This window comes from Caretta caretta, chromosome 3 (assembly GCF_965140235.1).
Source record: "Caretta caretta isolate rCarCar2 chromosome 3, rCarCar1.hap1, whole genome shotgun sequence".
NCBI classification, from domain to species: Eukaryota; Metazoa; Chordata; order Testudines; family Cheloniidae; genus Caretta; species Caretta caretta.
Genome location: NC_134208.1, coordinates 32,531,054 through 32,557,263, shown reverse-complemented (window position 1 = coordinate 32,557,263; position 26,210 = coordinate 32,531,054). Strand labels below are relative to the sequence as shown.

General features: G+C 38.9%; 1 protein-coding gene across 2 annotated transcripts in view; it reads right to left on the bottom strand.

The window, feature by feature from the left end:
• Window positions 1-26,210, bottom strand: part of MBOAT2 (membrane bound glycerophospholipid O-acyltransferase 2) — a 217,767-nt gene that overhangs the window by 176,351 nt on the left and 15,206 nt on the right. The window contains exons 2-3 of one of the 2 annotated variants that reach the window (XM_048845456.2): window positions 10,903-11,048; window positions 2,719-2,796 (exon numbers count right to left, since the gene is read on the bottom strand). In XM_048845456.2, coding sequence (XP_048701413.1) covers window positions 2,719-2,796; window positions 10,903-11,048 — 224 coding nt within the window. Of the gene's footprint in view, window positions 1-2,718; window positions 2,797-10,902; window positions 11,049-26,210 lie in introns of those variants that run through there. The other variant, XM_075126425.1, reaches the window with a different exon arrangement.

The window sequence follows — 26,210 nt, the reverse complement described above, 5'->3', positions numbered from 1 at the left end:
CTCCAGTTCACTAACAGAATGAACATTAAAGTGAAGCATGGGAAGCAGCATTGTTGGACTGCACTGGGGAGGACCACAAGGTGTAGCTTCAATACCTGTGTTTCGCCATCCATACTGGTGTTACACTAGCATAGACAACCACCAGCAGGCAGAGGAAGCAGGCTTACCCTGAGAAGATAAACTTGGGCCAGTATTGAAAACAGTTGTACAACACCCAGGAGCATTTTTTTAAATACAAGGGCATCTTATGTGCATTAAAGGCTGAAAGCATTGGTGACAGAAGCAACTCCTTTTCTCCCCTATCGAGCATTACAAAATAAAACACAACTTCCTCTTGCAGGAAACCCCGTAACTGAAGTTCCACACTCCTGAGTGTTTAAAATCTCAATCATGGTGTTTCATTAACAGTCTTTTACTTTTAGCAGAAGCATAACCATTTCAATAATTCTAGACACTAAACAAGATGTGCAAGTATGTTTCAGGTTTTAGCTTTAAATCTGTTGTAGTACAGCTGTTTTAGTACACTTAAAGGCTACCTACTCTAAGGTCCAAATACTGATTTCCACATGCAGACTGATGTAGTTTATGGCCCTAACACAGTGAAGATATTCCATTGCACTGGGTCAAATTTATCCCGGTTTTAATTTACCACAACTCTGCTGATTTCAAGGGAGTTGTGCCTCCTTATGCTAGCGATGAACTTGATTCACTAGGGTGCATACAATTAAATTAAACATGGTAATTAAAATAAGAGGGTGCTGAAACAAAAATACTGATTGAATATTTTCCTTTAATCCTTCAGCATTTGTGCTAACTAAAAGGAAGCTATGTTTCAATACTAAAATAATTTATGTTTCCATTTATTTATTTCAAATGTATTCTCTTTGGGATTTATTGCAATTGACAGAGCTTTTTATGAACAAAAAATATTACGATGAAACATTAACTGCATATTTCTTTTGTCCTTTGGCATCAGCTTTGAAAAAAAAAGAGGATTTCATATGCAGAAATTAATATTTTTAATAAAAAGATAAAAGCTGCCTGGTGTTATCTAAATTGTAATCTAGTAAACACCTGCACCTGTCATGCAGGAGATCAAGACCGCTAAATCAAATATGGGTTTCTCCCTCCCACTACGGCAGTGGCAGTAAATGGTACAGGGTACACGTATGCAGCCCACAGTGGAAGGGAGATTCTTGTGCTGCATGACATGGCAACTGTTTTGGACACGTTATTAATTGGCTCTCCAGGGATCTCCATTCCATCCTTTTGACAATGAGTTGGGGCAAGAAACCAGAGAGCTGAACTTTGAGGAACCTTGGAGCTCTGACAGAGGAACCCCCTTCCTGAGTGGGGGTCAGGAATAAGAAGGTGTAATAGGTTAATAGGATGCCAAATTCTAAAATCTTGCAGAGAGTTTTTGCTGCTAAATCAAACTAGGTGGATTCCATTGACTCCAACACAGGAATATAATGTGCACATGCAGGTGTGCGTCTGTGTGTGAGAGAGAGAGAGAGAGAGAGAGACACACACACACACACACACACACACCTCCCTCTCTCCCTAGGGAATTGAACACTTAGACTCTCCCGCTCCCTCAAAGATAATCTGGGGCAACTGAGACACATCAGCAGTACAAAACCAAAATTACATCTCCTTTCTGTTTCCCCTCCCTTGCTTTGCTTGTGTTGTTTTTTTTAAGTAACCTCTTCAGGGAATTAAGTCTCTTGCTATTCATTTGTATGGGCCTAGTACAATGGGGCCCTAAACTCAGTTGGGGCCTTTATCTAATGTATACATATAATTCATTTTTAAAATATCCTTTTTTGTTTCCTTTAAAGGAAAAAAAAACAAAAAAAACCACGTAAATGCTATTACATAGTTAAGTCTCTATTTTAGCTTTAAATTGCAGCAAAGGAGATTCAGGTTAGACACTGGCAAAACTTCTTAACTGTAAGAGTAGCTAAGCACTGAAATAAATCACTTAAGGAGGTTGTGGAATCTCTGTCACTGGAGCATGTTAAGAACAGCGTAGACAAATATCGGTCAGATGACCTAGATAATATTTAGTACTGCCTCAGTGCAAGGGATTGGACTACATGACCTTTCAAGGTCCCTTCCAGTCCTACATTTTTATGATTCTATTATCAGACTAAAATTGTGTCCTAATGTGAATACCTTTTCATGTTTCTTTTCCTTTTTTAAAACAGAGCAAACAAAAAATGATGGCATTTTAAATGAATTAATATTCACTGTCATCACACAAACCCTCTTCTCATCCCAGGATCTTTTCCTTCCATTAGTATTGAGAGCTACAAAATTGTATTAATATGGATTAATCATGTATTTGCAACCTAAGACAATTTATGATTAAGCAATGAGAAAAGTATTAACAGCTATACATTGAGAATTACAATGCTGCCTTAGCATTTCTTTCTGCAGACAGTGAGATAAGTGCTTGGCATTTCAAACAGACAAAACAGACAAAAAAGGTGGTGTTTTTCCATATAAACAAGCCATCTTTAGCGTAATTCAAATACTGAAATGTTTTGATATTCTAATGCCAATAGCAACATGACATACTAGGCACAGTTAAAGAATAAAGCGTGTCAGTAAGAGAAATGTACACAGATATAAACCTTATTTGTTCTTATAAACAGCTATACATCAACTTTCTAAATAACTGTTTAAATTTAAATAAAGAAACCTAATACTTACTTGTGCATATTTTCCACTCCTATTATGATCATGATATAGTAGGAAATTCCACTTTGTACAACAAAATGTAAGGCATACCTAGAAAAAATTATAATAGTCACTCCAGGCAATCATTTTCCATTACCAACAGTCTAGCACATACATATGTTTTCCTTACTTGAAATGAAAAGAGAGTTAGATTTTTTAATCCATCAGTTGTTGTTACATGCTTAACAAGATCACCTTTAAATTTACTTTAAGGTAGGTAACTGAAAAGCAAAAAACCCACCAACTTTTGCCCTTTAGTATTTTCTTATAAAAGTATCTGTTTGAGTGTTTTTTGCATTCAAAATATCAGGTCCCTTATCCACTCTCTTTTACAGAGGCCCTTGACATCTTTAAATTATCTGAGCAGTTGTCTCACACAAGCCTATAACCTGAGTGGAGCTCTCCCTTATCTGAGAAAGAAGAGCATGCTGGCAGCTTGAGTTGTGAGAATTAGTCTTCGCACATCATACACAAACAGTAGAGGATGAAAGTAAAGTTCACATTTTGCAGTTCACTTGTCACATAAAGGGCAAATATGACAACTGAAGTGCCACACCAACAGCCATGGAGACGAATGTTCTACTTATCCAAAGAACAGGTACAGCATAGCAAGAACAATGTTGTTTTCCTAGACTAGGGGTCAGCAACCTTCGGCACGCAGCCCATCAAGACAGGGGTTCACGGCTTGTTCAGGGTAAGCCCCTGGTGGGACACAAGATGCTTTGTTTACCTGAGTGTCCGCAGGTATGGCCGCTCGCAGCTCCCAGTGGCCGCGGTTTGCCATTCCTGGCCAATGGGAGCTGCGGGAAGTGGTGAGGGCCGGGCCACTCCCATCAAATTATTTCATACTGGCAACCAAATCACCACCAGTTGGTGAAGATTCAGTGATTAAAGCAGTTTTGACGATCTGTACATTTTCTTCATTGTTTTTACATAACAATGTTTTTACATGGTGGTAGAAAGTCATTTTTCAACAGGAAAGTAGGATACTGGTAACAAATTTCCCTCTTAAGTTTATTTTCTTAATAGTATTTGTGACACTACGCCCCATATTCTTCAAAGAAATATGTTTATGATATGAATATGGCATAACTAAGATGTAGTTTATGCAAGATGGGTCATGTGAGATATTGGAAATGTTATGATTTACTGAATGTGATTATCTTATTTGTATGCATGTATCATTTCTGTATCTGAAGTTAGGAATATTAACTATGTATCAATTATAAAAGTGTTCTGGGGAACACCCACCAGACAGAAAGCAATCAGTCTGGATGGGCTATTAGGGAGAACAATAGGACTTTAGACATGCTAATCCCTCACCTTCCTGAGAAGTTTCCTGGGATGTTGCTGTGACACTGCAGAGTCATGTGATCATGTCACCTGGTACTGGATTCCATCTTGGACTACTAGTATTTTTTCACTGGGGGAGGGGAGGGAGAATGACCCAGAGACAAAAGGATTCCCACCATATATAAATCCTTTTTAAGGCAGTGAAGTGAGGTAACCAGGGTGGGTTCTTTACTGAATCTCCACCCAAGATGACTGCTGGAAACACCTAAGACTGATCTCAGGAAGAGAAGAACTGGACCAAGGCTATAAAGGTATCTGGCCCATGAAAGGAATATGTGGAATTCTAAGCTGCAAGCAAGAAAAGTTTGTCTTCAAGAATCTCTGCAACCTGCTTAAAATGACATTTAGGGTGAGAAATTACTACTTGTAGCCAGTAGTACATTAAGTTTAGTTTACGTGTTTGCTTTATTTGCTCAGTAATCTACTTTGATCTGTTTGCTATCCCTTATAATCACTTAAAATCTGTTCTTTGTAGTTAATAAACTTGTTTTTGTTTTTTATAAACCAGTTTGTGCAATTCATAACGGGGGGAGGGCAAAAAGCTGTGCATATCTTCCTCCACATTGAGGGAGGGGGTGATTTTCATGTGCTTTACACTGTACAGATTTCTGTGCAGCACAAGATGACACAATTTGGGGCTTACACTCCAAACACGGTGTGCACCTGGGTGCTGGGCAACTCTATAGCCAAAGTTTTCCCATGTGGTGCGGATTTCAGTGTCTGTGTCCTTTTGCAGCTGGGTGTGGTCCTATCTCTGTGTGTGTATTAGGAGGCGGCTTGAGGGTCTGGAACAGTAAGGCAGGGTGAGGGAACCCAGGCTGGTGGAATGGGTGGGCTCAGTGGGACCCCAGTACATCAGGTGGCTCCCTGAAGTGGGGGCAACAGGTTATCTATGAGGAAAATGTGTTTGATCTTCACTAGGCAAACTCTCTCTCATTTTGGGACCGTCTTAATCAAAAAGAGATCAAATGGTTAAAATACCACTAATTTATTTGGAAATTTTCTTTCCCATACAAATACAGCCTAAAAATCAGCTGCTGTTGCTAGTCACCTTCAGCTCAGTTATCAGAGACATTTATAAGGCAGGTTTTCCTATAAATCTTGGTCATTCATTTCTTTCAAAAACGGCCTGGTCTTTTTGATATAAAAGCAGGTCCAATTCACATGGATCTTCATGATTACAAAAAGATCCTTGCATCAGCAGGAGCTAGCCTATTAAAGATATAAGAAGGCTAATATTCATATTGGCTTTGATATAACACTGTTTCAACTTTTTTTAAAGAAATAAATGCTACACTGCATATTTTAAGAGTATTGTAAAGATGTTTTATCCACTTATCCATCTCATTTTATGGCGATTAATACTAAGAAGGAAAAGCATTTATTTTTAAAAAAGCTAAAATTGTCAATACTATTTTCTATTTCAAGTCCTTATTAGTTACAATGAATTCCGTAACTATATTTTCTTTTTTAATTCAAAAGCTAAAGATCAGGAACAAGATTATGCATCTTCAAGAAACCCCACAAATACTTTACCATAAAAAACATGCCTTGTGGTAGAATTGCAATCCATATTAGCAAGTTAACACTCAGTCTCTAAAAGTATTAATTCTTTTATACAAGAACAGAAAGGTAATACTAGCAACGTGATTGATCTTTGAGTCATATGCAATTCAATTACAAGAGCATTCAAATGAATAGAAAACAATAAACCTAAATATTTTAAATTAACCTATTTAGCTATGTGCTAGGTACATTCTAAGGGTGCTTCAATATTTACTTTCAAAGAGGACACTATGACCTTTCTTTGTGCCCCAAATCACCATGCCAGTGTGATAAAGGTGATTTAATATTCTGTGGAGTTCACTTGAGGCAAGCAGGTTATATTATTAGTTAAGTACATTCGTGGAGGATGGTAGATTCCAAACTATTCCCTGCATTTGGAGTCTCTGAGAGTGAAATTGGGGATTCAGGACAGAAAAAAGAAGAGTTACTCCCTCTGGAGCTGGATTTACTACACACACTGCCATCTAATCAGACAACTGAGTAGCTGGAGAGGAGGTTGGTAGATTTTATTAAAGTGAAATTTGAGTGTATTGGAATTGTATTCATTTTAAAATGTAATTTGTTTTTTTGAGAGAGTCTTTGAATTTTACTGTAAAAACACTGTAGAAGATAATATGCAAGGTTCTCTCTAATCTGTATATAGGTGATGACATAAGCAAAGAGATTTTCTGTACTGTCTCCATTTGCAGGCAGGAATGATACCAAACTATGTGGATTGACAGAAAAGATCAAAGACAGAAGAAAAAGTTGCTTTTTTCTCCTAAACTAAGAGAGGACTAATGTTTTTGACTGAGATGTGAGGCAGCAGAAATTTGTAATGTAATATGCTTACTTATTGCCTTGGAAAAAGATGAAGTTATTTTATTCATATTTAACTACTGGAAACTATCAGGATATGTATAAGACAAACCTCAGATCCAGCATTTCAGATTGCAAATTATTTAAAAATCTCTGAATTACGGAGGAGATATTGTTTTTTTCTATTTTATTAGGCTTTTTTTTTTCTTTTGGCTTCCTTTATAAAACTTTTATTTTCTAAATCAAGAGATAATTACTTAGGACCACATTCAGTAAAGCCAAGTCAAAACCAATGACACCCTAATTCATCAGTCTGGATGAAATTGCCAATGAAGGGTTTCCACAAATCTTCAGTTCTGTACTTATTGTGTAGTTTTCTGTCTAACAGTAAATTTTAGAAATCCAAATTTAGAAGGAACAATACATTTTCATTTATTTTGAAATAATCTTGTTACTTTTCCTTGAAGGAGAGGTGTGAATTATCTTTTTGTTATAAAAAGACCATATCACTGCACTATATGTTTGCCGTATTTGATAAAAGGAGAGTAAGTGAAGGGTTGCCAACTTTGGTTGGACAAATTCCTGGAGATTTCATAACATAATCTTCCTGGAGACTCTGGGACAATCCTGGAGGGTTGGCAACCTTAAGTGTACAGCATATTCCACATTACTGGAGTATTGGTAGAGAAGGGTACAGCTTGCTAAGGAAGTACAGGCAGTGTAAAAAGGGAGACAGTGTTGCCTTATATATTAAAAATGTATACACTTGGACTTTGGTTGAGATTGAAAAAGGAGACAGACTTCTTGAAAGTCTCTGGGTAAGGATAAAAGGGGTATTAAAAAAAAAACAAAACACAAGGGTGATGTCATGTTAGGCGTCTACTACACTCCACCTAATCAGGAAGAAGAGGTGGAGAAGGCTTTTTTTTGAACAACTAACAAAATCTTCCAAAGCACAGGACTTGGTGGAGGACTTCAACTACCCAAACATCTGTTCGGAAAACAACAGAGCAGGACACAGATTATCCAACAAGTTCTTGGACTGTACTGGAGACTTTTTTTTTATTTCAGAAGGTGGAGAAAGCTACTAGAGGAGTGGCTGTTTTAGATTTTATTTTGGCAAATAGGGAGGAACTGGTTGAGAATTTGAAAACGGAAGGCAGCTTAGGTGAAAGTGATCATGAAATGGTAGAGATCACAATTCTAAGGAATGGTAGGAGGGAAAAACAGCCCAATAAAAATAATGGATTTCAAGAAGGCAGATTGGCAGAAGGCAGATAAACTCATGGAATTGTTAGGTAAGCAAGTCTTAGAGGAAAAACAGTTCTCATAAACAATCTAGGGAAATACAACCTAGATGGAGCTACTATAAGGTGGGTGCATACCTGGTTGGAAAACCTTTCCCAGACAGTAGTTATCAGTGGTTCACAGCCAAGCTGGAAGAGTACTCCATTTAGGAAGGAGCAATCAGTTGCACACATACAAAACAGAAAATGACTGCCTTGGAAGGAGTACTGAGGAAAGGGATCTGGGAGACATAGTGGATCAAAAGCTAAATATGAGTCAACATTATAACACTGTTGCAAAAAAAGCAATCATCATTCTGGGATGTATTAGCAGGAGTATTGTAAGCAAGACACAAGAAGTAATTCTTCTGCTCTATTCTTCACTGATTAGGCCTCAACTGGAGAATTATTTTGGGTGCCACATTTCATTTGTGGATAAATTGGAGAAAGTCCAGAGAAGAGCAACAAAAATTATTAATGGTGTAGAAAATATGACCTATGAGGGAAGACTGAAAAAAGTGGGTTTGTTTAGTCTGGAAAAGGGAAGACTGAGAGGGGACATGATAATAATTTTCAAGTACGTAAAAGGTTATTACAAGGAGGAGGGAGAAAAATTGTTTTAGTTAACCTCTGAGCATAGGACAAGAAGCAATGGCCTTCAATTCAGCAAGGACAGTTTAGATTGTACATTAGGAAAGCCCTCCTAACTGTCAGAGTGGTTAAGCACTGGAATAGATTGCATAGGGTATTGCATAGGAGATCTTGGCAGACCGGTAAAGTGCACAGACCACTACTGCTTATTGCCAAAGTTAACCAAGCCAGCAGGCCATAAGTGAGCCTATGCTGCAGCCTTAGCATGACCGAGTCAGGAGGGGAGGGGTTTTGAACTACCACAAAAAGGACAGCGTGACCCAGAGTCCTTCCTGATAACATCTCTGTTGAAACTGCTGAGGTATGCGTTTAAGAAAAAGCAAGAAGCTTATCTATATGTGCCCTCAAGGATGTGTCCGTCAAGCCCTCAAGGCATGCAAACTCTGCAAAAACACATCTGGCTAATTAGTAATCAGAGGGAATTCTCTTGCTTAACCTTTGAAATTGCTTGCTTACCAAGTTTTATTTGAGTGATGTGTTATTGTAATACTAATGAATAAATAAGGGAAGAAAGTTTGGGGTAGCTGGATTCTTCAGGGACTCTTCTTCTGGACACATCTTGAGGGTCTCACCAGCAGACACAAGATTAGCCATTGGAAGGCCGCCGCTGTGCCACTGGAGAGCCACACCCAACTTCAGTAATTGAGGGTTGGGGGAGTTTTACTAACCTGTTGCGGACATGTGTAAGTGCCTGACACTAAGTTAAGTATAGCTTTAAGTGAGAGCACTTTTGTATCGTTCTGTTTGTGCCAGTCATCCATCGGTCAGACAGCCATGTCTCCATTGATTTATTTCCTGACACCACCTGGCACAGAATAAAGCTACCAAGAGCTTTGGGTTGAAAGAACCCTACGAGTAACAAGGGCAGTTGTGGAATCTCCATCACTGGAGATTTTTAAGAACAGGTTAGACAAATGCCTTTCAGCGATGGTCTAGATAATACTTAGCCCTGCTTTAAGTGAAGGGGACTGGACTAGATCACCTCTCAAGGTCCCTTCCAGACTTCCATGATTATGTGCATGTGTATAAATAATAAACTGCAAACTTATACACGTAAAACTGAAAGATAACATTAATTAAGAATACGCCTAACTTTCTGATTTCCTGAATCTATAAGCAATGTCTGCAGCAAGCAGATGTTCGGGTATCTGTGTGACTAAACTGAATAAAGGGGGTCACAATTGTAGTTCAGAATCCAAGAACTATGCAAAGGGAAGGGGGGGTGGCATTAGCTCATCCTATCTTCTTAATGTTTTTAAAGCATTGCCAGAATATTTTAGTCAATTAAGAAAATGCCTTGGCCAATATATACCAGTGCCTCAAGAGAAAGTTGGACTAGCTGTTGTGCCACACACCAATTAAGACAACTCCCTCTTATTTCATCCTGAACTAGCCTGATAAGTACTGAGCCACACTGCACTGAAAAAACTACATTATTCAGTCTGTAGTGTAATTTACCTACATAAAAGTAAATGCATTTCTTGTATTGCCCCTACTGCTGTTCTGGCCAGTTACAGCTTGAGTATATACAATGGTGAAGAGTATATGGCAGAAGATCCTATATAGAATATCATATATTGGGATATTCTAACAGCAGTCACAACTGAATCTTAAAATGACACCTGCCGGAGTCTACCTTCCTTCCAGGCCCTCCTTGGTGCCAGAGCAACAATCAACAATTCTGTTCACCTCCCCTCTCCCTCGTATTCAAATCTGTATTCAGTATTCAACAAAAAAACAATGCAAGCTAATTGAGCAAGCTAATTTGAGATTAAGAAGTGGTATCTAGGCATGTGATTAATTTAGTATTGCCTTATAGCTCGGCTTGGACATACTAGTTTTATTGAGAAGTGTTGGTAAATGTTGATTTCATTGCACACACACACACAAAGTATGTCCATAAATGATAATAAAAATTTATAGACAAGCAAAGAAAGAAAAATACAGCTTGAGAATTTATCAGAGTTTGATTTCAGGATTCTTATTTTGTATACTTTGACCTGTGATATTGACCGTTTGCATTTTAACAGTTATAGAGCTTTAATTTTTTAGTCTCAAAGTCTGTCATTAAATAATTTCCTGCAATTGTGAAAATTTAAATCAATAAAAACAGAAAAAATAGACACAGATATTATCCATTGAAGCTATAAAAATATATATTTTCTGCAACACCTACTCAGAGCAGTAAGTTACACAAATTTGTCACAAGTTGTACAAGTCACAAAATTAGTTTTTATTTTAGCTCTTCCCTTCTCTCCTCCCGAAAACAGCTGCAAGACACAATCCTTTGAAAAGACCTTCAGAGAATTAAATAATGTGGCATTTGGAGTACTTTCCATCTCAGTTACATTGGGTGGAGCATATATTACTTTGTGTACAGCAACCAAAAGAGAACACAGAAAGTAGTAAACTTAACTGTAATAAACTTCAGTAGCACTAAATACCAAAATGTATGTAACAAAACACATGAAACAGTTGAAAAAGAAGATAAAATGTTACTTACCATCCAAAACAAAAAAGTGCAAGATAAAGGCCTAAAAGCGTGGCAACAACATGTCTTATAAATGAGCTAGTTTTGCTTGAGTGAAGGTACGTTCGAAACCAAATAGCCGCAAGCAAGGCAAAGAGTTGGCACACTACAAAGTTGACCTGCAGAGAAAAGACAGCAGTTATCCTACACAATCATCATAACTGAAGCATCTCACAATTTTAAAGAATTAATCTTCACACCACATTCCTAAGGTAGGAAAGTCTATACCCATTTTACAGATGGAAAACTAAAAGGAACAAAGAGGCTGATTCATGAAGATTACAGAGGAAGTCTGTGACAGATCCAGAAACTGAACGAAAATAACATAAGTCCCAGACCAGTGCCTTAACCACAAAGCCATTCTTCCATGTCTGATAACTCAACTTTGTTTTTGAATTGAGATATCATTTTTAGAATGTGGCCTTCTTTAGTCGGAGACTAGAGCTGACTTCTGCTCCCATCAGGGCAGAGAACCTACTTTGATGGTCTGTCCTCAGATCTAAAAGAACCAGTGGAAGTTCTCAGAGTAGCAGTCATGTTAGTCTGTATCCGCAAGCTTTCGTGAACTACAGCTCACTTCATTGGAAGTTTTGGAACTGAACAGAGGCAGACTGTTGTGTAGCCAGATCCTCACATCAAAATCAAGGTGGGATACTATGTTTATCTTATGTTCTTTGACATCCTAAATACCCCTTTCCTTTTACTGTGCTGTCCTCACCAGCATCTTGACTTATAATACAGGTGACCTGCCATTCTGCTGTAGGTGAAATGATTAGGAAGGCGGCTATAGCACTGGAAACAGAAGTTACATTCTGAGTCAAACTGATTGTGGCAAGAAGAGTTTTCAAAGTCTTATGCCAAGGCTGTGATGAAGTGGTTCTCTTCCTCTAACATAGCAATCACGGAGTCTTGCCAACAGAACTGTCTTGGGCTATGGATAGCCTGATAAACTGAGTTCTCTTTACTCAGAATAGAATGTTTCTGACCGTCACAAAATTTTCCATCTCTTTTGCAGACCAGATTATTCCAAATCTATTTTTATATCAGCTGAACACTTTCAGGCTGGGGAGAACTGTAGTCTCTTCTCTATTTACATTTCCACACAAGTTATTCACTATTTCTGTAAGTGTTTGGGTAGCTTCAATCTGCAACCTGAAATTTGGACACTTGCCCCTCCTCTTCATAAAAATTGTTGAAGTTTACATTAATACACTGCTCTTAATGGTGGAGACTATTGTTCTTTCCTTCAAGAAAACATGGTACCAACATCAGACACATGAGAAATTGTTACGCCATTTCACTTGTTGTTGACATTCTGTAGTCTTCCTTTTTGGGAAAATTATGGAACACGTTACAGCACAACACAGCAACTGTGTACCCAGAGTCCTCAAAACTTCCTTAATACCTTTCAATTTGCTCTGGTCTTGTTGCTAGACAATCTCCTGGTGACATACACAGATCAAATACCCATGCAGACTTTCAGGTCTTCCAGAAACCTGAGACTCAACTGAACATGGAAGTCTTGTCGATATTTCCTGGCAGGAAAAGACAGGGTGGCATTGGATTGACTCATTTCTTCCTCTCTGGGAAGCCGCAGAAGACAGCATTGAGAGTCTGTCCATTTGCCCCAAAGTTTCTCTCAAGAGTGGTACTGAAGGGTTCAGGTGCATCACCCTCCTCTCAACAATCAGCCAACAAAAGAAAGTCTGATCCACATTTATCCATTCTCTTATCTTACTTCAAAATACTTCATCTTAACTTTTCAACAGCTACCCAGCCTCCACTCCAACATCAGTGCCAGCCTCAATCACCAGCTTGTCTATTTCACCCATAAGTGCCTCCATGCATTCTCCCATTAAACAGGGGAAGCCAACCCCACATCCATTTTCAAGTACCCCAGTAAAACTCATTTCAAAAGTGCCATCTGACGACAGCTAGCAAAGCAGTGAGTAGTCATTACTGCTACCAATTTTACACAATTCATGGTCAAAGCTAGTTTTTGCTAAAACATCCTATTATTTTTGTACCCTATTCTCTCTGTCCACCCCCTTCCTCATCACCATGTCTTTGTTTCCTCCACCTGCACTGTTTTTAGACTCTAAGCTCTTTGGGGAAGGGACTGTCATGTACTATATGTTTGTACAGTACATAGCATAATGGGCCACTAACCTGGTTGAAGCCACTTGGCACCATGATAATATACATGTCAAATATTATTAATACATAAGAGTGAGTGGGTTGCAAAACCATCTGTATTTTTGATGACACTTTGCTCTACATCTCTGTTTCTCCAGACCTAGACAGAGAGTTGCTCAGTTTTTTCAGTCTGGCACAGAAAGATACTTGAATTAAATCTAGTTGACTCAAGATCAATCCAGATAAAACAGATTAAAAATGTTTCATAAAAACAGGCCTAACATGGACGCCTGGAATACCACACTAAACACCTCTGACAACAAAATACAAAGTTTGTAAGGACCCTGTACTTATGGCCATTCAGCCAGTTTTCAAATTAATTTGGATTAGTTTTTCAAGTAGAAATTGAATACCACCAGCTTCCTCTGTAACCCTCATTTAATCTGTATCACAGATTCTCCATTTTTACAAATGTCAGTGCCCACCTTTGTAAGACATGCTGAGACCTTATGTAAGTGCAAAGTTTATTATCGCTAAGATGTTATAAAATTTGAATTTACATCTATTGCTTTCCTTCAATTAATTTTTAACTGAACAAAGTCACACAAAACTTGACTGCCATAATATGTTCTTTATAAAACCATTTAACATTATCCTGCAGATATTGTGTTCCCCTGCCATTTTCTATTTTATTATGTTAGCAGAGAAAGTAGTTAGGAGTTATGGGATTGTAAATTGCCAGGATCAGTCTTTTTAAATTAAGTCCTCATATAAAGCTGTGCAACCCCCACTGCCCTAGATTATGTTATCAGCAACACCAGCACAACCCTAAATGAAGACAATGATGTTGCACAGGGTGCCAATTAAGTTCCAAGCGCAGAGTTGTAGGCCTGTTACCCATGTTACATTGTTCAACTTATTCCTTAAAAACTACCCAAAATTAGTCAAATTCACAGTAAGCATATTTAGCTGTATATGTCCTAAAGTTCACAAACATTCACATACATGCACCCAAAAATGGAATCAAGATGTGTACACAACCTTGTGTTTCCTTTCAACTGTTCATTACACATACCTCACTGCATCTTATCTGACACTTAGATTACAGGTTTCAGAGTGGTAGCCGTCTTAGTCTGTATCAGTAGAAACAACAAGGAGTCCTTGTGGCACCTTAGAGACCAACAAATTTATTTGGGCATAAGCTTTTGTGAGCTAATACGCACTTCATCACATGCATGGAGCGGAAAATTCAGTACGCAGGTATAAAAGAAAAGATGGGAGTTGCCTTAGCAAGTGGGGGTCAGTGCTAACGAGCCAATTCAATTAAGGTGGAAGTGGCCTATTCTCAACAGTTGAGGGAGGGGAAATCACTTTTGTAATGCTAATGAGGTCAATGCAATCAAGGTGGACCATTTCAAACAGTTGACAAGAAGGCGTCAGTATCAGCAGAGGGAAATTTGTTTTTGTGGTGACCCATCCACTCCCAGTCTTTATTCAGGCCTAATTTGATGGTGTCAAGGTTGCCGATTAATTCCAGTTCTGCAGTTTCTCGCTGGAGTCTGTTTTTGAAGTTTTTTTGTTGAAGAATTGCCACTTTTAAGTCTGTTATTGAGTGTCCAGGGAGACTGAAGTGTTCTCTGACTGGTTTTTGAATGCTATAATTCTAGATGTCTGATTTGTGTCCATTTATTCTTTTGCATAGAGAATGTCCTGTTTGGCCAATGTACATGGCAGAGGGGCATTGCTGGCACAGGATGGCATGTATCACATTGGTAGATGTGCAGGTGAACGAACCCCTGCTGGTGTGGCTGATGTGGTTAGGTCCTATGATGATGTCCCCTGAATAGATATGCGGACAGTGTTGGTGACCACGTTTGTTGCAGGGATTGGTTAGATTACAAGCTCTCCTGGGCTGAGACCGTGTTTTTAAGGTACTTGTAGTTAATTATAGCATGTCTATGTTAAAAAGAACCTTAAGTTTTCAAAATGCAGCACTCAAAAGATAGGAAATGCCAGAATTAAGGTTGCCTGTGCAACCTTAATTCACCCTTCTTGGGCATACACATTATGATATTGTCTTTAACTACACAACCAAATACTTCCCCCCTCCCCAAACTGTGCCTCATTCAGTGAAAAATTAGTTGATTTACTGTTTCTTCCTTCTCTTTCTGTGTATCCTCAGGCCTTATTTAAACACACATCACTCAACCCTCATTTCCATGGAGCTCTCACCAGACTGAGTGCTGCACAAACAATGAATTCACCTTCATAGCACCACTGTAAAATTAGGTGCTACTATCCCAATTTTACAGATTGGTCTTAATCACTCTGTACTTGAGATGCCCAAGTGTCTACTAATTTTGGGTGCCCAACTTGAGACACCTAGGGCCTGATTTTTTCAGAGTACTTAGCATTTTTATTAACACATTATATGTCAAAGCACAATTCCAATTGCTCTGCAGGAATGACCCATGTGCAGCCCATTTGGTATATATGAACTGTGTGGGAAGGCAGTATGCTCAGTAAAGACTTTCTTTGGAGGATTTATCTGCCAAACTAATAAGGCTCAATGAGAATGTGAGCACAGAAATTTTTAATGGATGCCAGTAACTTGGCCAAATTTGGGTGGATGATTTTTTTTTTTAAAATCGGCACCATGGAGACCTCCTGCTCTTACTCCACCCCCAACGGCCCAGGAAGTTTTGAGTCCCCACTTCAAAGCATGCACCAACTCTACTGTCTCAATGAAACAGTTGCAGATTCACACGCATACGCACACAAGCTATTTTAGCTGAAACATTCTGGAAATAAAAAAATCTGCCTGAGGCTCACATCCAGCATGGTTAAAGTTTGATTAAACTGATTAAAGTTTGGCAAGGTTATAAGCAACTAAAACAGGGTTTTATACTGGGAAGCAACAAGCAACCCTAACTATAGGCAGCACGAACATCTCCCTCTATAATTACAGTAGCATTTAGAGGTCCCAACAGATATTAAGGTTCTGTTGTGCAAGTCAGTGTACATACTAGGGCTGTGGATTAATCACAGTTAACTCACACGATTAACTCAAATAAATTAATCATGATAAAAAAATTAATCACCATTAATCGCAGTTTTAATTGTACTGTTAAACAATAGAATACCAATTGAAATTTATTAAATATTTTGGATGTTTTTCTACATTTTCATATATATTGTATTCTGCATTGTAATTGAAATCAAAGTGTATATTATTTTTATTACAAATATTAGCACTGTAAAAATTTATAAAATAGTATTTTTCAATTCACCGAATACAAGTACCGTAGTACAATCTCTTTGTCGTGAAAGTGCAATTTACAAATGTAGATTTTTTTTTTGTTACATAACTCTACTCAAAACCAAAACACTGTAAAACTTCAGAGCCTACAAGTCCACTCAGTCCTATTTCTTGTTCAGCCAATCGTTAAGACAAACAAGTTTGTTTACAGGAGATAAAGCTGCCCTCGTTATTTACAATGTCAAGAGAAAGTGAGAACAGGCATTTGCATGGCACTTTTGTAGCCGGCATTACAAGGTATTTATGTGCCAGATATGCTAAACATCGTATGACCCTTCATGCTTCAGCCACCATTCCAGAGGACATGCTTCCATTCTGATGACGCTTATTAAAAAAATTACTGTGTTAATTACATTTGCACTGAACTCCTTGGGGGAGAAGTGTATGTCCCCTGCTCTGTTTTACCCGCATTCTGCCTTATATTTCATGTTATAGCAGTCTCAGATGATGACCCAGCACATGTTCGTTTTAAGAACATTTTCACTGGATATTTCACAAAATGCAAAGAAGGTACAAATGTGAGATTTCTAACGAAATCTACAGCACTCAACCCAAGATGTAAGAATCTGAAGTGCCTTCCAAAATCTGAGTGGGACGACGTGTGGAGCATGCTTTCAGAAGTCTTACAAGAGCAACACTCCGATGCTGAAACTACACAACCCAAACCACCAAAAAAGAAAATCAACCATCTGCTGGTGGGATCTGACTCAGATGATGAAAATGAACATGCGCCGGTCTGCTCTGGATTGTTATCGAGCAGAACCCGTCATCAGCATGGATGCATGTCCTCTGGAATGGTGGTTGAAGCATGAAGGGACATATGAATCTTTACAGCATCCAGCACATAAATATCTTGTGACACCGGCTACAACAATGCCATGCGAACACCTGTTCTCATTCTCAGGTGACACTGTGAACAGGAAGCGGACAGCATTATCTCCTGCCAATGTAAACAAACTTGTTTGTCTTAGCAATTGGCTGAATAAGAAGTAGGACTGAGTGGACTTGCAGGCTCTAAAATTTTACATTGTTTTACTTTTGAATGCAGGTTTGTTTTTTTTTACCTAATTCTACATTTGTAAGTTCAACTTTCATGATAAAGAGAGATTGCACTACAGTACTCGTATTTGGTGAACTGAAAAATACTATTTCTTTTTTTTTTTTTTACAGTGCAAATACTTGTCATCAAAAATAAGTATAAAGTGAGCAACGGTACACTTTTTATTCTGTGTTGTAATTGAAATCAATATATTTGAAAATGTAGAAAACATCCAAAAATATGTAAATAATAATATTCTATTATTGTTTAATTGTGCAATTAATAGCGCGATTAATTTTTTTAATTGCTTGGTAGCCCTAGTACATACACATAGTAAAAGACAGTCACTCCACTAAAAATCTTACAATCACAAAGCTAAATGTTTAGTACATGTATGGTTACTGAATGGGAGTGCACACTAAGAGGTACTTTAACTATATTAGATATACTTACACATACATACATACATGCAAATATATACGCAACACCACATATACTGTATGTAGATAATTTGTTAGCTTAGAATTATTTCTGTATAGGGTAATTTCAGCCCATGTTTAAAGTGATGGTATAGCATAAGGATACCTGAACCATGATTTACTCATTTGTCAAAAAAAAAAAAAAAAAAAAAAAAAATTGCCTGTGTGTGTGTGTGTCTCTCTCTCTCACTCACACACACACACACACACACACACACACTTACGTTTCGGTGCAGAGTTGGAAGCATCCCAATTTAATTTAGAAACAGATTTTTGTGGTAAATGGAACCCTAAAGAGTGAAATGCTGATTTACAGTTTAATGTTAGCTCTACAAATGCTTCTATGCCAGCAAACTTGTCTTGCTATAGAATACACTGCGGTTATATAAAAATCAATGTGCCATGTGCACAAATTGTAGGAGGTTTAGTATAAAAGTCTAATAGACCATTTAGTTTTCTTTGTGTCACATCTAATTTTTTTTATTCTTAATGAAAAATATGAAGATTCTTATCAACTAAATATTACGATCCTTGAGGAAGCATTCACTTTTAACATTTTGCTGTCTAAATCCTCGGAGAACAAGAAAAAAAGGCACCTTTTGCTTTGCAGATTCTCTCACCACCTGGAAAGAATTTCTGGAAGAAATCTGAGTTCAGCTAAAAGTCTCCACATATCCTCCAACAAACTAGATCCTTATCAGTCCAAGAAGGAAAAACTAAATGTTCCATGTGTTAAAAGACCAATAAGGAGGAAAGCCTTATAATTATTAAAAACAAAGATGTAGGAGAATTAAGTACTTTATATTTAATTTTTTCATTTAACTAAGGCCTCGTCTACACTACAAAATTAAGTTGACCTAAGTTAAGTCGACGTACAGCCACTGCAGTAATTACTGCGGTGGTTCACATCCACACTACGGCACCTCAGTTGGTGGTTTGTCCCCCTACCAGGAGCACTTCCTCCAACTTAAGTGTGGGGTACTGACAACTGGACCCCCTCCGCTTCCTGCCCCGGGGCTGACAGCATGAGCAGGGTGGCCAGACTCCAGACAGGCAAAGTAAGTAACACAGTGTCTACACAGACACCACATCACCCTAATTACATCAACCTAAGCACTACACCTCTTGCAGAAGTGAAGTTATTAGATTGGTATAGCGGGCAACTTATATCAGTGGGAGCAACACTGCAGTGTAGACACTGATGGAGCTAGGTTGACGTAAGTTGCCTTACGTCGACCTAACTCTGTCGTGTAGACCAAGCCTAAGAGTTTAGACTCATTATCCTCTCAACAGTAGCTACCCAGTGTGTCTGTAGCCAGGAGATACTGGAAACCCATCCAATCTCCCATACTACTTCATAATGGAGGAATCACCATAGGGGCATCTGCCCGATTGAGAAAAATAAAATAAAGTAAATTTACTGGTACACATGGTTGTTAATTGGATGGTACAGATTAAGTGTCCCAGACTGTAGAGGTTACATTTTTCATGGGACCTGCAATATCACAGCAGCAAAACTGTAGTTAACAGCTTGGCAGTAACAGCAGAAAAAAAGGTTACTAACCTTTCCTAACTGTTGTTCGAGAGGTGTTGCTCATGTCCATTCCACACTAGGTGTGTGCATGTCACATGCACCGTTGCTGGAGATTTCTCCCTCAGTGGTATCCGTTGGGCCAGCTCTAGTGCCCTCTGGTGCTGGGCATTTATGCGGGGTGCCGCTGGCCAGGCACACACCCTTGATTTCTCTTTTGTGGATCCCCTGCTTGCAGCCTGCCTTTCCTCTCGGTAAACTTCATCAAAACATGCCTCAGAATACTTATCAGCTGCCTTGATATCAAAACAACTTTTCTGAAGCAGCTGGTGAAGAATTATGTGGCATGCACATGGCCACTAAAAGGAAGGAGACACTAAGCCATTTGTAGAGCAAGCAGTCTTTCTTAAGAAAGCCACTGAATTCTTCAAACAAAAACTTCCAATGATGTAAACCCATGAAACCATTTCACTAATGGCATCATATTTAGTGACACTGTAAATAACAAAAACTGCCAAGCCACATTATAATTCAGGAAACATTGACTCTTCTCTCAAATATCAGTGTTAGATTGGGATCGCTTGCTGTCATTTAAGTCAATGCAATTTTCCTCTCCAATCAAGTAGTCAGTTGATGAATTCATTACATGGCTGCAGATATTTGTGAACAGATGTTTAAAAATCAGGAGAACCACTAGTTTTCCACAGAATAGGATAAAACCACAAGTGTGTCTTATTCCACTCAACGTTTTACATTTGTCCAGCATGAGCTGGAAGGAGCCATACATGAGGTCTGATTGATAGAACATGCTATAGGAAAAAAAGATATTTGAAGCTTTACAACAACTGGCTCTTGAAGAAAGGTGTCTGCAATCACTGTATTGGTATTTACACTCGCTGTGTAATTCATTGGATTTAAATAGGCGAATTTTAAAGTCATGTGATCAAGCTCAGAGATGAAGCAAGGATTTTCCTTACTGTACATGTCTCTGTCCTTGCAGAACACTTCACTGATCATCACTGGCTTGCTCTGAAAACTTCTCCCCAAGGATGAAATATATGGTGTAGGTTCTCAATCTGGAGGGTCACAAACAGATGCCAGTGGGTTGCAAATACCCTGCCTTTCCTAGATTGTGGGGGTCCAGATGTGGAAGAGATTGAACCAATTATTTAGACTAAATTTTTTGCAGATAAAGACCATCTTGCCAGGTATCTGTGCAGCGCCCAGCATGATGGGAAACCACCCTCGATTTCAGTTTGGGTTTGGAGCCCTACTTTAATCATAAAATAAAAATAAATAAATAAAAATAATAGCTTTTTAAAGATCTGCAGTCACCATTAGTCTTGCTCAACTTTACCAAGACTGGCAGCAGCTTCTTTTGTCCAACTAATAATAAACCCCATCATTTTAAAATAAATGTGTTGACAGTCATCAGAACCACTAGCCATTCTCATTCACATTCTGAATGCTTCTTTTCCAGTATTTGCTGATTTTAGTCCAAAACAGTATACAGCAAAAACAGACAATTTGTTAACTATATATTTCTAGTTAACTTTTTCAATTTTTGGCAAATAATTATTTAATTATGCTGGGAACAAGTAATGAAGAATATGATCTAGGCGCTAATAATCTGGTTGGTGCAATAAATGAGCATCAAATCCAATGAGCCTTTTAAATAAGGCTTCCTAAGTCTTTATTCAAAATCACTGCAAGGAAAGAAAAAATGTATAACTAAGAATTTAAAATGATGTGTCATTCTGAAAATCTTTAAACCTACTTTTACTCAAAGTGAGAACAAGCCAATATTCAGACTCACTGGGGGAGATGAGATTCAAGCAGAAGGTAATAACTCTGATCAGTAAGCCAATTTCTCAGTGACTCAGCATCATTGGTTCTCAGCAATCATTTGTGGCTCCATGCAGCTACCTATGCACAGGAACAGCCAAACCCTAGGAAATCGATTTGGTTTAAAAGTGGAATTGGAATAAGAACGCTGATGCTTTTTTAAAAACAATAATGAGACAGAAGAAAAACATGACCTATGGTAGCACTTTTTCTGAAAGGAAACTGGTTTGGCCAGTTAAGGGCTCAGTAACTCAAATTGCAAATGAAAAACATTTACAACTTCAATACACAAACGAGTCTGGGTTTAAACGGTCAAGATGCATTTCCAAGCAAAACGTAATTTAACCACTAAATTCACAGACGGAAATGTGTTCCGTCACCTACATAAACAAGTTATGGAATTTCACTGAGAAACAATATACTGAAAATTGTTATTTACATTTTGATCAGAATAGTCAAATGGCCAGGGAAACAATTATGTATTTAACAACTCACTCACTATTAGGCCTTATAGATATTAACTTATAGTAACTGAAAGACACTTTTTTTAGGATTCCTTAATACTGTGATACAAATGAACTTTCTAGTACAGAAGCCTAACCCAAACTCATTTTGATAGTCAAGAGTATGATACAAAGAAACAAAGAAAGACTTCGAGGGTATGTCTGCAAAGTAAGTGAGACCATGCTTTCCAGCATAGGATAGACAGATTACTCCTGGGGGAATTCTACACTATTGCGCAAGTGCAGAATTCATGTGCTGAGCAGATTTCCACACTCCCCTCCCCCAGAAAATAACTTCCGCTGGAAAGTTGCTGCAGTTATGTCTTTTGCCCACTAGGGGCCACGGTGGGACTAGAACAGAGCAGACATTCCCGAGCCAGCCCCAGCTGCCGATAGGAAAAAGAAGGCAACACCCTGCCTGTGGGGCCAGGTCAGGAAGCTGGGGGTATGGGGGATAGACAGTGTGGGGCGCACGGGGCTGCTGCAGGGGGGGGATCACAGACTGGGGTTCAAAAGGGCTATTGGGGAAGGACAGACAGCGGCAGGGGCTGAATGGGAGTGGAGGTGCAGGGCCACATGGGGATGGAGGAGGGGTGCAGGGCCAAATGGAGACAGGGGATGGGCAGGGGAGGGGGTTGACTGAATGGGGGTGCAGAGCCACATGGGGTGCAGGGAGTGGCTGAGTAGGTGCATAGGGACACATGGGATGTCTGAGTGAGGATGCAGGGACACATTGGGATGAGGGGAGGAGGGATGGCTGAGGGGGCAGATGAGCCTGACTGAATAGGAGAGGCTAGGAGTCAGACAGGATCTGCATGGGAGAGGCTCCCTAACAATCCCTCCCCACTCCCCAAAAAAACCTGTTCCATACTTCTCCCACCCACACCCAACAACCCTCAAGTTCACACCCTGGCTCCTTCCCAGCAATTACATCCCTCTCCCTCAGCTCCTTCATTACCCCCGACTCCCCCAAGCCTTTACACTGTTTCTGAGTGATGCGGAAAATACGGTTCTGTATTGTACTTTAAATGAATTATTACTCAGAATTCTGTATTAATATGCCTAGTAAGGAATCTATTTGTCAAAAACCATTTCCTGAATCTTTTTCATTGTCCATATTGTCACGGACAAACTCGTTGACAGGTATTTTGAAATAAATTACCAAAATAATTGAAACTGATGTGATTATATGGTGTTATTTTGACAAAATACGCAGAATTTTAGAACACTGTGCGCAGAATTTTTTATTTTTTGGCACAGTAATAGATGCACACTAAAAATAGCAATGTCTGTGGCCACAGTGGCTCAGGTTAGACACCCAAGTACGTGTACCCAGGAGGTCAGGCAAGTTTGTACTTGGGTGGCTAGCTTAAGCCATTGGCAATGCCACCACAGCCACACTGCTATTTTTAGTGTGCTAGCTCAAGTACGGCTAGCACATCTGTCTACTGGCTCTGGAAAGCAGCTTCCTAGCTGCAATGCAGACATGCTGTACTTAGTAATTTTTAATTAACATTCACGGCTTTTTTTTCCATTTTATCCTTGCTTAGTAGCCTATATATTAGGATTCTTTAAGCAACTGATTAATATCACTTAAACCCTTCGCCAAAACACTTTTCTACCTGTTGTGGGGGTTTTTTTTGTTTGTTTGTTTTTTTGAGGGGGAGGGATTTTGGGCAGGCAATGAGGAGGGAGGTAAACCAATGATAATAAGTAGTAATAATTGCTAAGTCAGCACCCAAATACCCCAAAAGAACATGAGATATACAGAAATAAAACCCCTTCCGACAGCACACCCCTAGTTGTCACCTACTACCCCACACTGGAACCCATACAGGGTATCAAACAACTACAACCTATATTCGATGGGGACCCTATCTTGAAAGAAATCTTTCCTGAACCCCCATTTCTGGCCTTCAAAACAACCCTACAACCTCATCATCAGAAGCAAGCTCTCCACAGACCAGGACACACCAACTCAAAGCAGCACCAGACCCTGCCAGAACAACAGATGCAAAACCTGCAGACATATCTCCACTACTACAATGATCAATATCCCACATGGCATACTTTTCAAGATCCCTGTGTCCTACATGTCTCTCACAGCATGTAGCGCACCTCATCTAGTGCATTAAATGCCCCAACAACTTTGTGGGTGAAACCTAACAATCACTATGCTCTCGAATGAACTCACACAAGAAAAGATTAAAAACACTGCATCACCTGTGGGTGAACACTTTTTACAAAGTGATCACTCTATAGTTGACCTATTAATCCTCATCCTCAAAGAAAACCTGCACAGCACTTTCAAAAGACGAGCCTGGGAGCTTAAATTCACAATTCTGCTAGACACTAAAAATCATGAGTCTTAATAAAGAATCTGGATTTACGGCTTATTACAACAATCTGTAACCCACTAACCCTGTTTTTTGTCCTATGACTACAGGGGTATTAAGGGGCCACATCATCTCAAATGATCCCCTATAATATGTGCTAACTACTTATGCTAAACTATCTGTTCGTCACAGCTAAATGCAAGATCATTCTGAGTACATTTCCCAGACCTGAAAAAGAGCTCTGTGTAGCTCAAAAGTTTGTTTCTCTCACCAACAGAAATTAGTCCCAGTATATTAGATAGACAAAGTAGGACCATCTAATATAACATGGCATAAATCAGCTCCCAGCCATTTTAGGCTTGGAAGGATTAGTAAGTAAAATGTCAGTAAACGTCTAATATCACTGCACACACACAAACCAACAAAAAAAATATTTCCCTCTATAGTAACAGAAGTTTACAGATAGGAAAAGTGAGGAAAACACTGCTTGAGAACTTTTATTAGAATTTGATTTAAGGATATTTACTTTGTATATTTTGACATAATGGCCATGTGTGTTTTAATACTTATAAAGGTTTTTTGAATCTCAATGGCTACTGTCATTAAATAATTGTCCGATTCCCCCTTTCACCCATAATTTCCTGCAACTTTGAAAATGTAAATAAAAAAAATAAAAATGCTTAAACACTGATATTCATAAAAATTAAATTCTGCCAAGCCTAACTATACCATAACTTTAAAAAGATTTAGGCATGAAATACAGACTCACTGAATACATATTAACCTGTTTTTTTGTTTTTTTTTTACAAGGGTGACTTGAGGGGGGGGGGGAGATGAACTTGTGACTTTTTTGCCATTTTATACATAAAGGTTCATTAAAACAAAATTAACATTAGAAATTTAAATCTTCACTAGTTCTCAAAATAGAACTATAGTCTTCCAAAATAGAGATGTTGGGGTAAATACACGAGACGTAAAGGGGAGAAACTGAGATGGGAAGTGATTTAAAAAAAAAATAAAAACACATCAACATGCACTTTATTTCTATGCTTGATGAACATTTGGAAGGAAATGTTTGTTAGAATTTCTATCATTACTTGAATGGAGAGGCAGATAGAGAGTTGATAAAATATATTCCTGGCCCCCTGCAAAAAGGAGATTTGAGCCAGGAATAAAAAAAATGCTCTTCTTGGATTAAGTTTAAAAAGGACAGTTTTACTGACGACAAATCATGGGTGTAGAAAATAAAAGGATAGAAAGACATTTGATTTTACTGTCTTGGGGAGTATGAAGGAAGCCCTGCACAACACCAAAAGATATCAGCTCTTCTGCCTCTGAAATTCACTGCTTGATATGCCCGTGCTAATCCACCAATGGAGTCCACTAGAAATTTTCTCCACAAAGGCAAGGAGAAAATACACAGTACATTAGGCCAGATGGCCCCATCCTGCATAGGACACGACAGGACAACTTAGTAAGAAGCATCTCCTAGAAGTCTCTGCAAATTATCCCTCTGAGGAGAAGGGATAGCAGCCTTGGGAGGGGGCACAGGGGAAATTAAGCTCTGACCAGCATTCAGCCCCAATTTGATTTGAACACAGAAATCCAGTGAGATTGCAGGTAGCAGTGCCACAAAACATGACTGTTTCTCTGCTCTAAACCCTCCAAGGGCCTCAGCAAACAGACTTCTGCAATGAAGAATAAATGGGTGGGTGAGGTTCTGTGGCCTGCAATGTGCAGGAGATCAGACTAGATGATCATGGTGGTCCCTTCTGACCTTAAAGTCGATGATTGACCGTGCCATGAAGGTTGCACTCCCTCCCTCTCTATACCAGCAGGGGGAGATCCATGAACAAAGTAGCCCACCACACACAAATCCCAAAGTGAACAATCCTGTTGTTGCCAGATCCTGAAAGCACATTAACAAAAAGCATCTGTCATGGATGGGAAACTTCCAAAAGATGCCTTCCACAGATCCTATCTTAAAAACTGATTGCAGCAATTATTTCCCTCTCTGACAGAACACTTCCCTGCAGCTCCGGCTACATTATTGCCTCATCTCTATTGTTCATATTGGGAGGTTTAGCATAGAG